The sequence below is a fragment of the Parus major genome, chromosome 3 (genome assembly GCF_001522545.3).
Source record: "Parus major isolate Abel chromosome 3, Parus_major1.1, whole genome shotgun sequence".
Lineage (NCBI taxonomy): Eukaryota > Metazoa > Chordata > Aves > Passeriformes > Paridae > Parus > Parus major.
In genome coordinates this window covers 97,653,145-97,665,869 of record NC_031770.1, presented here as the reverse complement: position 1 = coordinate 97,665,869, position 12,725 = coordinate 97,653,145, and the positions used below count along the sequence as shown (strand labels likewise).

Sequence of the window (12,725 nt, the reverse complement as noted above, 5' to 3'; positions counted from 1 at the left end):
TTTTTGTAAAAATGGTGTTTAAAAAAAAGAATAGCAACTGAAGAACAGACTCTCTCCAGCAGAAGTTTCCAAGAGAGGTCTTGGATACTGGTATGACACAGGACAATGGATTCAAATACTTCTGTGGAAATGGCTGGATTTTATTCAGAAACACCCTCAGTTTTGGGGATATGTGCCATATTCTGACCAGTAAATGGTTTCTGTCCTGTTGTCTTTAAGCATTCATTTATGCTTAAGAAAAAGCCCATTGAGCTGTTGGGGAAAACAGTCCGTATTTCTGGAAAATACATTTTTATTATGTATGTTTCTTTTTTCTTTAGATTCCCCTATGTTATGGACCTGGAACTTCCAGTGATGTAATCTGTTAATTTTTGGTTTAAAACCCTGTTCTCCCTCTGGTTAGCTGTGAAGAGAAGATTATGGTCCCGTTTAGAAGGTCTTCAATTTAGCACTGTGGCTCTCAGTATAGGGCTAAGCTGGACATGTACCATTGACCACTGTCTAATGGCTGGGCTGAAAGCTGAATTTAGTTCAGCTTCTCCAAACTGCTGCTCTCATGGATCAGTGTGGAGATGATGTTTTTTACAGGGAAGATCAGAGCAGTAGACAAGTCTAACTGGGATTTCCTGGGTGGGAATGAGAAATTATGGTATATGAAGACTTATTTTTTTTTTACAAAAGAGGAGAAAATTCTTTGATATTTTGAAAATATTATGTTTTGCTAAATCCATTAAGCTTTGTAAGCTATCTGCAGACTTGAAGAGCAACTTTGCACCAATATATATTAATATTGCTCTCATGTTTTCATGATACCTCTACTGTACTTCAAATGAAGATTGAGTCTGTAGTGCTTGGCCTCCTAATGGAGAATTAATCCCACAGTTGGGAAACAGTGGAGTAGCTGAAATGGGCTCAGGAGTTGATTAGAAGTTATGAGAGGATTGTGGGATAATTGCCTTAGTGGACAGATTTTTTTCCATTGCTTTGTAGTTTGGTATCATGCAACCAGCAAGCTCCCTGTGTGTTTCAGAGAAGAGGCTTTGCAGTGAGAGCCAGGCACTTGAATGCAGTTTGATTGTTAAGCATTTCATGCTTAGGGGTTTCCCACATGGTTTAAGCTCTTAGTGGAAAACTGAGGCATTAAATTATTCTGTGGTATTTTCTGGAAATTAATTTCTCTCTAAAAAAAAGTTTGTATTATTTGTAGAATGTGCCTTATGACAGTGGAATAGTTTTAATTCAGTGAACTTCCCTGCATCATTCTATACTAGCCAAATAATATAAGGCAAAGGCTAGGTAACCAAACTTCCCCATTTAGACTAATGGTTACAATGAATATTGTGTAACTTTGTATGCTGGAAGACCATATGAAATTTTTGTGGTAATTGTGTGAAAGTGCTCAGAATCTACCTCTAGCTAAGAATATAGAACCATTTTTATTTTCCATGAAGTGCTTGAAGTTGTAACATATGCTGTCTACATAAATGATATACTCAGAAATTAAACTTGAATTTCTCAGTTCATTTAGAGCTGTTTTTGAATACAGAAGTTTTTAAGTCTTTATTGGCAAATCTAAAGTGGACTATTTCAACAAATTTTATTCCTTCCTCATAGATTCTCCCTTAAGTCATAGAATTATCTACTCTATACTGAATTTGGTGCTCTAGACTAATCAGAACCTTGTCATGTGCAGAAACACAAATCAGATAACATGTTCTCTTGTGAAATATCTGGATAGTACAATTTTGAAAAGGCTACATATAGAAGCATCAGAAATCAGTAATACAGCCATTGTTTTGAGATTTATTTTAAATTTTTATGGTGTTTTGTTGGTTTCTAGTTGTTTGTTTGTTTTTGGTTTTGTTTTTTTATTTTGGGAGTTTTATTAAGAACTGGGCAATGAGTTGAAAGCAGTGAGTGCTGTAATTCTGCTTTTCCTAAAGTCTAAATTAACACTGTCCCTTAAAATGGTATTTGTATTGAACAACATGCATTAATGTATTTCCAGCAAAACAAAGCTCCAATACTGTCTGCTATAAGCATCTATTCACATGTTTATGAAATCTAGTGTTTGTGGAAGCCCCCAGGTTGAGTACCACAAATATGGGAAGTCCAGTGATGCTATTATATATTATGCTTTTTGTTTATTCGGTACAATTGTCTTGGCTATTATGAATGACTCAAAGTTTTACTGAGCATCTGATTTTTAGTTTAGAAGATCAGAGAGTGAAAATGTCAGAATTATTGTTAAATTATCCTTTTCCCATATTGAAAACAGATGTTAGAATGTAGTTACCAAAACCGTTCTGACTCTGTTCCTCCAGAAAACTATACCAGAGCACCCATTGGCTCTGAGAAAAAAAAGGGGGTCATTTGCTGAGGGATTTTGAAGAACTCACTCCAGAGCTTTTGACTGAATTCTGTTCAATGGTTCAATGCAAAAAGTAAAGAAAGCTATTAGTAATTGCTCTTTTTACTTTATGAAACTCAACTAGAGGATGTGTTTTGTTGTAATGATTTTTATTTTATTATTACCTTTTGATTTGTGTAATTGTTTGTCCCTTTTTTGTTACACCTTTTTTTTTTCCATAGCCATTCTTTGCCCCATATCTTTACATGCCAAGGTATTACCCTGGCAGTTCTCATCTCATCTCACGTCCACCACTAAAAACGAGTTTGTCCAGAGATCAGAACAATGGCCTAGTAAGTATTTTGAAGGGTAATTCAAATACTAACCTAGACAATAAATATAGTGAGTAATGAAAATGAAAGTTATTAATGATGACTCTGTGTTAGACAAGTATAAGCTTTATATTATAAATATTTTAAGCAAAGGTGTTATTAGCATGTAATGTGAATGTATTTTGTTTTAACTTTAGAAATCCCTTACAGAGGAAAACCAATTCCAGCACCCATATATAAAGATTAGAGGAGAATGACCTGTGATACTGGCAAAAAAACATATTAATGAAAATGCCAGATGTACTATAATACCAAAATAGATGTAGTGATATAAGAAAATGAGTGCTACTTGTAAATTTATGTTCTGGTTTTTTAATAATACGTCACAAATTCTTTGTATCTGGAGAAGATAAAATTACATTCTTTAATGTCGTAAAGAATGCTAGAAACTGGAGGATCAAATTCAGCTGTTAAAAGAAATACTTTTATTATTCAAGTAAAACAAAATACATTTTATCTTAAGTGTTTTTGCAAGTACATATAATTCAACTTTACTCATTAGAAAGGCAAAACTAGCAGACTTTTCTAGCTTCCTATAGAATGATAAATTTCCTGTTTAACAGTATTTATTTTGCTGACAGATGGCTGTTCAAATGGAATTAAGAACTAAGGAAAGACAAAAAAGTAAAAGCCTCACTTATTGGTTGCTTTAATTCTAGATATTGATACAATGAGCAAGGCTGTTAAAAGATGGTAAAAGCTTTAATCACTTAAAGAAAACAAATGTGTTTCTATTGAATTATGTATTATTATGAGATCATTCTCATTCACTGTTTACTTCATAATTTTTGTTGAGCCCTTGATCATTTTACCCAAACCATAATATTTTGTTGTTGTTAGGATGTTATCAAGGAGGATGCTGATGAGGGGCTTCCTTCACCCACAGACCCCTCAATGGTAAATGAGTAGTCATGTGGTGTGGAAATTTTAGCATCTCATTGCTTTTTCAGCAGTAATGAGTCTGCATTAATCATAACTGCAGTTCACTAACACTGCATCAGTGGCTTTGGTGGGCAAATAGAGTAGCTGAAAACTAATGTAGTTCGTGAATGAATTTAAAAGCTAATATTTCACTTGTAAGATGTACTCTATTTTCCCCTGTAGTTTTCCCCTTGCCTTTCTCAGTAGCTGTGGTGAGCTTTCAATAAAGTGTCGTGGTAGCTAAACAGAATGTAGAATGACAACTGGTCATTCAATGCTTAAGTTTTAGAAGTAATTGTGTTTTTCTGCTTCAGTCAATTCTCTTGCCCGAATCCTACTTCTTTATCTGGTGACATAAAGCTATTGCAGGTAACATAGTATAAGGCAGCTTTGATAGAAATTGAAAAATGAAACATTGCTGGTCATAAGCTTATTCTTCAGTCAGAATGTTAAGTTACCTTTTCTACGACTTGTTTTGTTTTATCCTAAGTATTCATACTTAGGATGTTATCTTTATGGTATATATATTTTAACTCTAATTATGATAATCATGAGTTATTCCAAAACAAAAAGTTTAATGTGATTGTCATGATTCTCTTAATATTTGCTGCCAATAGTTGTTGGCAACAGTTACAGTTTGATTGCATTTACTTTTTCTTTTAGTAAACCATTGCAAAAATGTCTTTCTACTGTTGTGCAATGAAAAAATATCAAGCCCCACACAGATTCCAAACTCATAGAGTTATGATTAACTCTACATAACTTTCACTGAGAAACCATGTATGTGCAGTACAATGGAAAATGTACACTAAATTTCTGTCTCCCAAGTCATTTGCTACCTTGTGGAAAGGGATGACTTTGGAGTAATTTTTCCTTTGGAAATGCTATCCTTGTATTTGATTCCTTATCTGAGTATCCCATTCTTTTCCCAGACCTTTGAGACTTGTCAGTGCAAGGAGAATTAAGGACTTTCTCAAAAGTATTAGTGTAATGGCTGAAGAGTGTGTGTCCCTGTGAGTGTGGGAAGGGACACAAGCCTGGAAAAGTGGGATTTAGTGTTGAGGCACAGTAGTGAATGAGTTCCAGCAGCAGAACTGGAACTGGGTGCTCTTCTGCTTGCTGCTGAGTGTGTATCTTAACACTCATTTAGGTGAAGCTTCAAACAGCAGTTCAAAAGACTCTCGTAAGTTAAGTAACCTATTGCCTTTAAGTAAGAAAATACAGGAATTAAAACATTAAAAAGAAACTTCCTTTGAGATAATGATAATGGAAGATTTTGTAAGATTTGTTTTTTAATTTAATTTATACTATTGTGAGTCTGTAATGCAGCATACCAGATCATATACTTTTCTCAGACTTAGCAATATTTAACCTATGGTATAAATCTAAAACTTGGAGTTTTGGAATTTTTTTTAAAGTCTCTTGGGAAGTTGACAAGAAGGTTGTTAGTGAGGATATGATATGTGATGTCATATCAGGGTTTCATCTATTCTAAATCCACTTATTTTGTCAACTTTATTGAATTTTCAATGAAAGGAAACAATATTATATTTGTGTTATGTGCTACAATTATCTGTAGATGATGGGTACAATAATTTTATCCAGCTACTAAGGTAGCTCTTAATTGATGTGTCATTGATACTGTATAAGTGATCCAACTTATTAAATGGTTTGGTGCACGCAAAGTAATTAAATAAACTAAAAAAAACCTGCACAAAGTAGTTAATGAACACCAATGTAATGAACACGAATGTGTAATTGGTTTGGTGATTGAAAACAAGAGAAGCATGTAGAATCAAAATTGTCTTTCATGCTAAACTGGCAAGGAGCCAGAAATGTTGCAACTCCTGTGTAAAATAGAGAATAATCATTGTTTTGAATGTTTGAGTCATAACAGGGTGAAAAAACAGGATTATTCAGGAGTATTTTTTTTTCATACAGATCATAATTTCTGCTTATTGCATGAGTTGACAGAGCTGTGTGGAGGCTGTTACATGATTCTAGCTATGGGTCTGCTGTTGTCAGTCTGTTGGAGTGACCAAGTTCTGAAATTCCAGACCATCATCATTAGTCTCATAATACGTGTATAAGTCTAGGTTAGCTTAGTAGAAGTCAGGAATATTTTGAGTATAGTCATCCTGTATCAAGAATTTTACTTCAGTCACCTTCTATACTTAGATTCTGTTGCTGATGATAAAACTTGTCTATCTCAGACCATAGTTTACTGTTCTTTGCTGAGTGGATCAAAACATAGATGTCAAACTGGTAAGTTGACCAAATACCATCTATTTAGTTGTATCAGCATGAAGCTTCATTGCAAATTTTAGGTTATCAGCTTGAATCACTAATGAAGGTAGTCTTTAGATGCTGGCCTTTGTCTGTGATGGAGATAAACATGCATTTCTGCTGGTTTTACTGTACAAATGCTTATTTCTGAACAACTTCAAAAACTTCTAGCGTGCCCTTTTGAAGAGTTTGTAGGTGGATTGCAGTGTTACCAGTCATGGAATGGTAACATGGGATGGTTCACAGAATCCCCTTTTATATTAGAAATCAAACTAGCATTAGCAGTGCTTATCTGTCATAAACTTGATTTTGTGCTTTAGTTTGCGTTGTTAATTTTTACTTCTTAGGAAGTAGCTTGTTCCAATGTAATTACTTTGTTTAAATACATTTTTTCATACTGCACTGAATATATAATCCCTTAAGATGTAGTATGTGTGCTTTGAATGAGGACTAATGTGGTCCAGAGCATGTACTATAGATAAGCATAAAATATTTAAGAAACTGAAAGTACTTTTTCAAAAATTTGAGCATGAATGAAAATGTATGGCATGGAAATTTTCTTACGGATTTTCCAGTATTTTTGAGGTTTGAATATTTGTGCTTATAAGAAATAACTTTTCTGTGGGTGGTGCTGGTTTGTTTCTGAGGCTTTTTCGAGGGGGTGGGGGCGAGGGGAGCTGGCAGATTTGGTTAGACAGAAGTTTGAAAAATTATTTGAGGTACGTTAATAGTATAATGTGATCTTGAAATGGCAGGACAATGCTTCTCATTAAAAGGAGAATTTTCTATCAGAAACATAACCTAGAACCTTTATGCAAAACAGAATGTAGCAAGTGGTTTTTTTACAAATGCAAACCAGAATAATCTACTCATGAAAATAGTATTTGTATAGCATACCCTAAATGTATACTTTGAAGACCTATTTTAAAAGTTTCATCTCATGAAAATATCCTGTGTCTGTCCTAACCCTGATTTCCTCTGTTTACTTAAAAGCATGTTCTCTGTATGTTCAACTTTTGTGATGTCAATTTAAGCTGTTATTTATTTTAATTCTGTTTTGTCCTTTTCTCAAAGATGTGTAAGTCTGAGTTAAACAAAAACAGACAGGTACAGCCACTTTCTGTGAATTCTCATTCACTTGTTTCAGAGTCATTCCAGAAGCTATCATACTGGTGCTTCATGCTGGGCTGTCTGTAAACTAATGCTCATTACTAGCCTTGAGGTTTGTTTTGACAAGCTGCTTTTAGCTTTTGCATGGCAAATACTTTTCAGACTAATGTTCTCTAAGCATCTCTAACAAAACCACTAAGGCTGAAAAATGTGTCAGTTTAAGTACAGTTTTAATTCACTTACATGATGACAATATCCCTAAAGCTATTACATTACTTATTCTTCAGAGAGTGCTTTTCATAAAGAATGATTTGGATTAATGTGCATCTATTTCAAACAGTTCACACTTTAACAAAAATAGTCTAAATATTTCAGCTTTTATGAATCTTTTTTATACACTGAAAGCAAAGTTTCTAAACTAGGTCTGAATGCATGCATAAAGAATTGCTTGTCCTTGACTGTTAGAGAAATATTTTGATCTGAATGAGAATCTGTTAAATTAGAAGTATTTAAAATTTTCCTTCATTTATTTCTGGATATACCATAGATAATATATTTAATAGATTCTGAGAACAAAGGCAATTGCTAGCACATGTTGCTTAGGGATCATTTATTTTAGTGGTGCCACAATGTAATTTTGGCTGTAACAGTTTCTTTTCTTTTAATTGATAAGCCTTCTTTCAAAAAATAATTAAGATTTGAATTAACTTAGTATCTTGTCTTTGTTGATGTATTATCTAACTCATGCCAATAGTAAATAGTGTGTTTACGAGAAAATAATGGATTTCTCTGGTATTCTGAGGAAAAACCCACAGTGATTTCTTAAAGAGGAAAATTAAAGATGTTCATAAAAGAAACATATGATAAATAGATAATGGGTGAAGCTTCATTCTGTCATTTTCATCATTTTGATGATTGGCTTATATCCTTGACATGATACAGATTTTAGATGTGCTAAAAATCAGACTTAATTGAGACCTAAAATTTGTCCTTTAGATGCCTGTATAATAACTCATTAGGTATTGTAGGCACCAAACTAGTGAGACACTACAGAATGTGAAAAGTAGTTGTCATGGCCCCTAAAGGAATCCCAAGCCCTAGTTTAAGTGCCTAGACTGGAGTGAAATTAAAATGTTTAATTTTTCTGCAGTCATTTAAGTTGATTGCCTTCTCAGAAAATGGGATATATCTTTTGTTTGTTTATTATCTAGTTGACCTGACGTTAAAAAAATTAGGAATGGTTAAAGAAACAAAGATTGGTGCCCCAGCTACTTCCAGGCAAGTGTATTAACTTCCAGACTCAAATTCCCCACAACCCGCAGTAGTGTTCCCAAATGAAGCTGAGAGTTACACAGCTTAAAGTCCATTTTGGAGAACTTTGGGGGAATTACATGTAATACCATCTAAACTTTGAAACTCAGAGTAGCTTGGGTGGGGAGTGTGTCTAGGTCCCCAGATCATGATATCTTTGATAACTGTAAGTCAGAAATAACTATGAGGTAGTAGATAGTGGGGTTTTGGATTGCTGCCTTTGAATTACTAATTGAATAAATTCTTTGTAAATATCCTGGTTTAGATAATTCTGATAAGGTTAATGGTACTCTCTGTGATAGCTCTTAGTTTTGGGATCTAGTAATTTATATTAATTCTGCAAGATTAAACACCTTCAAAGTAATTAAATAAAAACGGGAGACAATACTACAACTCCAAAACTAGTCTTCATTGATGATTTGAGGAATATAATAAAACTTGATTAACTGGGTAATTAAAATGCAATTTTGCATCCCAGAGTTTGTGCATGTGATGATGATGACCTCTGAAGCTTAGAAGCTCTTTTGCATCCTTCCAAAATGAACTGTTTGGTTCACAGTCCACAATGCTGAACCCAAAACTTCATGTTCAGAAAAAAGGGAGGATGCGACCTCCCTTACAAGTGGAAAATATTTTTGAACTGATTCTGATCTCACTTTTAGGAATTTGGAATCACTAGTGTAACTGTGCATAGGTTCCCAGCGAGGGGAAATGTATTTTTTTTTAAAGAACATACTGCCTTAATATACTGTCTACCTTCAGATGCATTTGTTTTAGTTTTTCCACCCTTTCTTTAAAATTCCCAGAAGTTAGCAGTATCAACAGGACAACTCTTGTGTTACAGAACTGAATCATAAATAATTTCTACCTAAATCTTGCCTAAGTTTGAGGTACATGAAGCATCCTCTTAGTTTCTTGTAGGGCATTTGCAGTGCTGCTGTTTCAGTACTGTGGTACACAGCCCCTTGGCTGATCTTGCATAAGTGGAGTTGAGGGAACCTCTGGAAAATGAACAGATATTGTTAAAATTACCCAATTAATCCAAGTAATTGAGGAGTGATCTTCTTCTGTGACTCTGAGTTTTAGATCATCTTTGTCTGATAATAAACCAGGAGTTCTTAAGACGGAAAAACCAAGTTTTATTTGCATTATTTGAGAAAAAACTCCAAATATCCCAAAACCAAACTAACTACTAAAGTTAGGGGAAAACTTGTGAGTGAAACTGCATTATAAATTGATTAATCTGTACTTAATATTTCTGATTTTTATGTTTCTTTGCTTGAAATTATGTAAAAGGGTTATTTTGTCACAAAGGCAAGACTCGAGATGCTGGTTTTTTTCCTCCTATAAATACATGTAATGAGTGTTTCCCGATATATAGTAGTTTAAAATTATAGTAATTAAAAATGCCTGTGCATTCTTATTCTCATCTCTTAATTTTAAAATGTAGTTAAACACAGCTTGATTTGTGTTAGTGTGTATTGTGAATTTCTGGGTGTACTGAGTACTGGAACAAGTCTTATGTGAACATTCTCTCTCTTACAGGGAGCAGGAGCAGGCACAGGGTCAGCCACAGGAGTATCACATGTGTCTCTCAGCACAATGAGTGTGGAAGCTGTGTGTGAGAAGCTAAAGCAGATAGATGGTCTGGACCAGAGCATGCTACCTCAGTACTCTGCAACTATAAAAAAGGTATCAGCTGAATTTCATTAATGTGTTTAGTTCCTAAATGTGGAGATACATAAGGAAAGGAAAATGTTTAGTTGCCTCTTTTCCTGAAAATGTTTATTTAAACACATCAGATGTTAAAATAACATCCTAAGTTCTGGGCATGACAAGTTTGGAGGACATTTTAATACAAGCATTCATTTTTCAGAGAAAATGCTCTCTGTTGAAAAGGACAAACAGTCAGAAATATAAATGCTGATGAGACTGGTTATTCTGAGAAGAGAAGCAAGAAAAATGTTTTCAAAATTGCCACGTGTAATAAAAAAATAAAGGGTTGCAAATGTATTCTGTATCTAGGTAGCAATATCCCTTTCTTTTTTCTCTGTGAAAAATTGGCACATCTCTCCTGTTGTAAATGAGTGGTGAAGATGGTTCCATTTCTTTATCAACAGTCTACATATAATTGCTTCAGAAAAAGGTCACTGTTTTACTGCCTCTCTTCTTTTCCGTGATAGATACATTAACACAGAATTATTTTTTGCTCTTTAATTTTTTTTACCATTCTGTGTGCTCTTTTTTACAAAGAAAGAAGGGAAAAATATGAGGGTTGTCATTAGTCACTGTTTTTCTGAGCTCACTTTGTCCTGGAACCTATCATATCTAAATAATACGGGAAGGATGTTGACTCAAGAATTATTATGACAGGTTTATCATAGGAAGCTTCAGCGAAGTTACTTAAAGAAGCAAGCAAGAAGTAGGATGTTAGATTGCAGGTCATTAAGTGAAGCTGCAAAAAATTTCAGTTGCTTCCGTTGCTCCAGAGTGCAAAAAGAATGTGCTCTAATGAGATTCCTCTTCTTATTTATATTTTTGCATTTCTTACAAGGGATATCATGTAAAAAAGAAGAATGAAAATGGCTCAGCCCGGTCTTTTTCCTGGTTTGACTAAGACCATCTGCTAGGATATGGGAACAGAACCATTGAGATCCCTCAGTATAAGTAGAGCTCTCATCTTGGGTCTCCCATTTTCTGGCTGCTCTCCTAAGACATGATTTCTCTTTTACATTCTGTCCATATGCTGATACATGGTATAAAGAGAAATACCTCTTGTTTTTATGCACTGAAAATGGTTCTGTGTTGAATTTGGTGCTTTTGGAAGTTAAACACTATATAAACATGCCGAATGTAAGGAATCACCTTTCTAGAATAGAGATGTTGTTTAAACATTTCTGCGTTGATCTCTGATTGATGATGAACATTAGAAAGGAGTCTAATCTCTCTCTGGGTATTTCTGATGATGGGAGGAATGTAAGCCTGTTTTATGTAGAGAGGGAATTTAATGGAGGTAGTACTTGATCTTAGATGCCTCTAGCCAGGGGTCAGATGCTGCTTGGAACCTCATTGTCAGATTATCTTCAAATGCTTGGGTGTCTGAAGTCCATTTGTGTTCTGAGTTGGAGAAATTTATGCAGATTAATGTGGCTTATTGTCCCTGAAATTTTTTACCACTTTTGCATTGTTGTCTTATGTCTGTATATAGGACATGATCATATTGCCTTTCATATACACATGTTTAATGGGTTTAATATTTCCATTTTTTTTCCATGACACATAGGTATTTCTTCTCCATCAGAAATCATCACTAAATATACTTCTATAAAACACATGGTTATATAGGATTTGACTTAATAGTGACTTTGGGAAATTTCACTAGTAGTCTGCATCCAGCTTGACCTCTGCCTTTTTTGTCTGTTACTGCCATGCCATGAGTCTTTTATCCATAATTTACATTATTTAGTTTTATTGTTTCAGGCAAATATAAATGGCCGTGTCTTGGCTCAGTGCAACATTGATGAACTGAAAAAAGAAATGAGTATGAATTTTGGTGACTGGCACCTGTTCAGGAGCATGGTAAGACTTTTTGTTCAGTTTTCAGGTCATCATAAATTAGTCTTTTCCAATATGAATTTTTTTTTTTTTTGGTTGCTTTCTTGTTATCATCGTTTTTAAGTATTGTCTTAAAGCATGAATGCCTCTGCTCTTTTGTTACTTTGTCTTTTTTGTCTTAAGCACTAATGAATAACTGTTATCTATGGAATTGCATCTTAATTGATTGTGAAAGCTGAAGTTTTGCCTCTTTTTTTTGTGGGATCTGGTTTTTCCTGTATGGATTCCCTTTTCAAATTTGCCTATTTTAATGAAATGGTCAGAAATTAACTCTTTTTTAAATCTCTGTCCTACTGCTGCAGTTAGTCAGGGAATTCAAAGTATGTGTAATAATAAGTGCAAGGAATTGGGCAGCCAGGCTGTTACAGTGAGGGTTATGCATTGCAGAGAACTGAGTTTTCTCTTAAGTATTTTTAGACTATTGCCAGTTTTCTTTCTTGAAGTAGCAGATTGTCTCTCAACTATGTCAGTCTTGAAAACACTGAGAATTACATGATAAAATTTGTTGTTTGAGATATGAAGTGTTTGGTTTTGCTTTAAAATTTGTAATTTATCACTTATTAGTTTTACAAGAATTTAAGTAATTTTATAGCATATGAGTTCTTTCTAGGGTTTGAGCAGTAATAAGAAAAATTTGTAAATATTAAAGAATTATTTAATGATTTTTCTTTGTACTTTTCCACGGTCAAAACTGAATGTACAGGTACACTTTTATGGCTGTGAATTCTTCGTTCCTATTT

The 12,725-nt window shown here is 34.1% G+C and overlaps 1 protein-coding gene across 5 annotated transcripts in view; it reads left to right on the top strand.

The window, feature by feature from the left end:
* Positions 1 to 12,725, top strand: part of KIDINS220 (kinase D interacting substrate 220) — a 74,519-nt gene that overhangs the window by 57,190 nt on the left and 4,604 nt on the right. For 2 of the 5 annotated variants that reach the window (XM_015622145.1, XM_015622144.1), the window contains 4 exons: positions 2,593 to 2,703; positions 3,583 to 3,639; positions 9,916 to 10,062; positions 11,851 to 11,949. In XM_015622145.1, the coding sequence (XP_015477631.1) occupies positions 2,593 to 2,703; positions 3,583 to 3,639; positions 9,916 to 10,062; positions 11,851 to 11,949 (414 nt within the window). Of the gene's footprint in view, positions 1 to 2,592; positions 2,704 to 3,582; positions 3,640 to 7,023; positions 7,057 to 9,915; positions 10,063 to 11,850; positions 11,950 to 12,725 lie in introns of all 5 variants that reach the window. The other 3 variants (XM_033513058.1, XM_015622147.1, XM_033513055.1) reach the window with 3 other exon arrangements.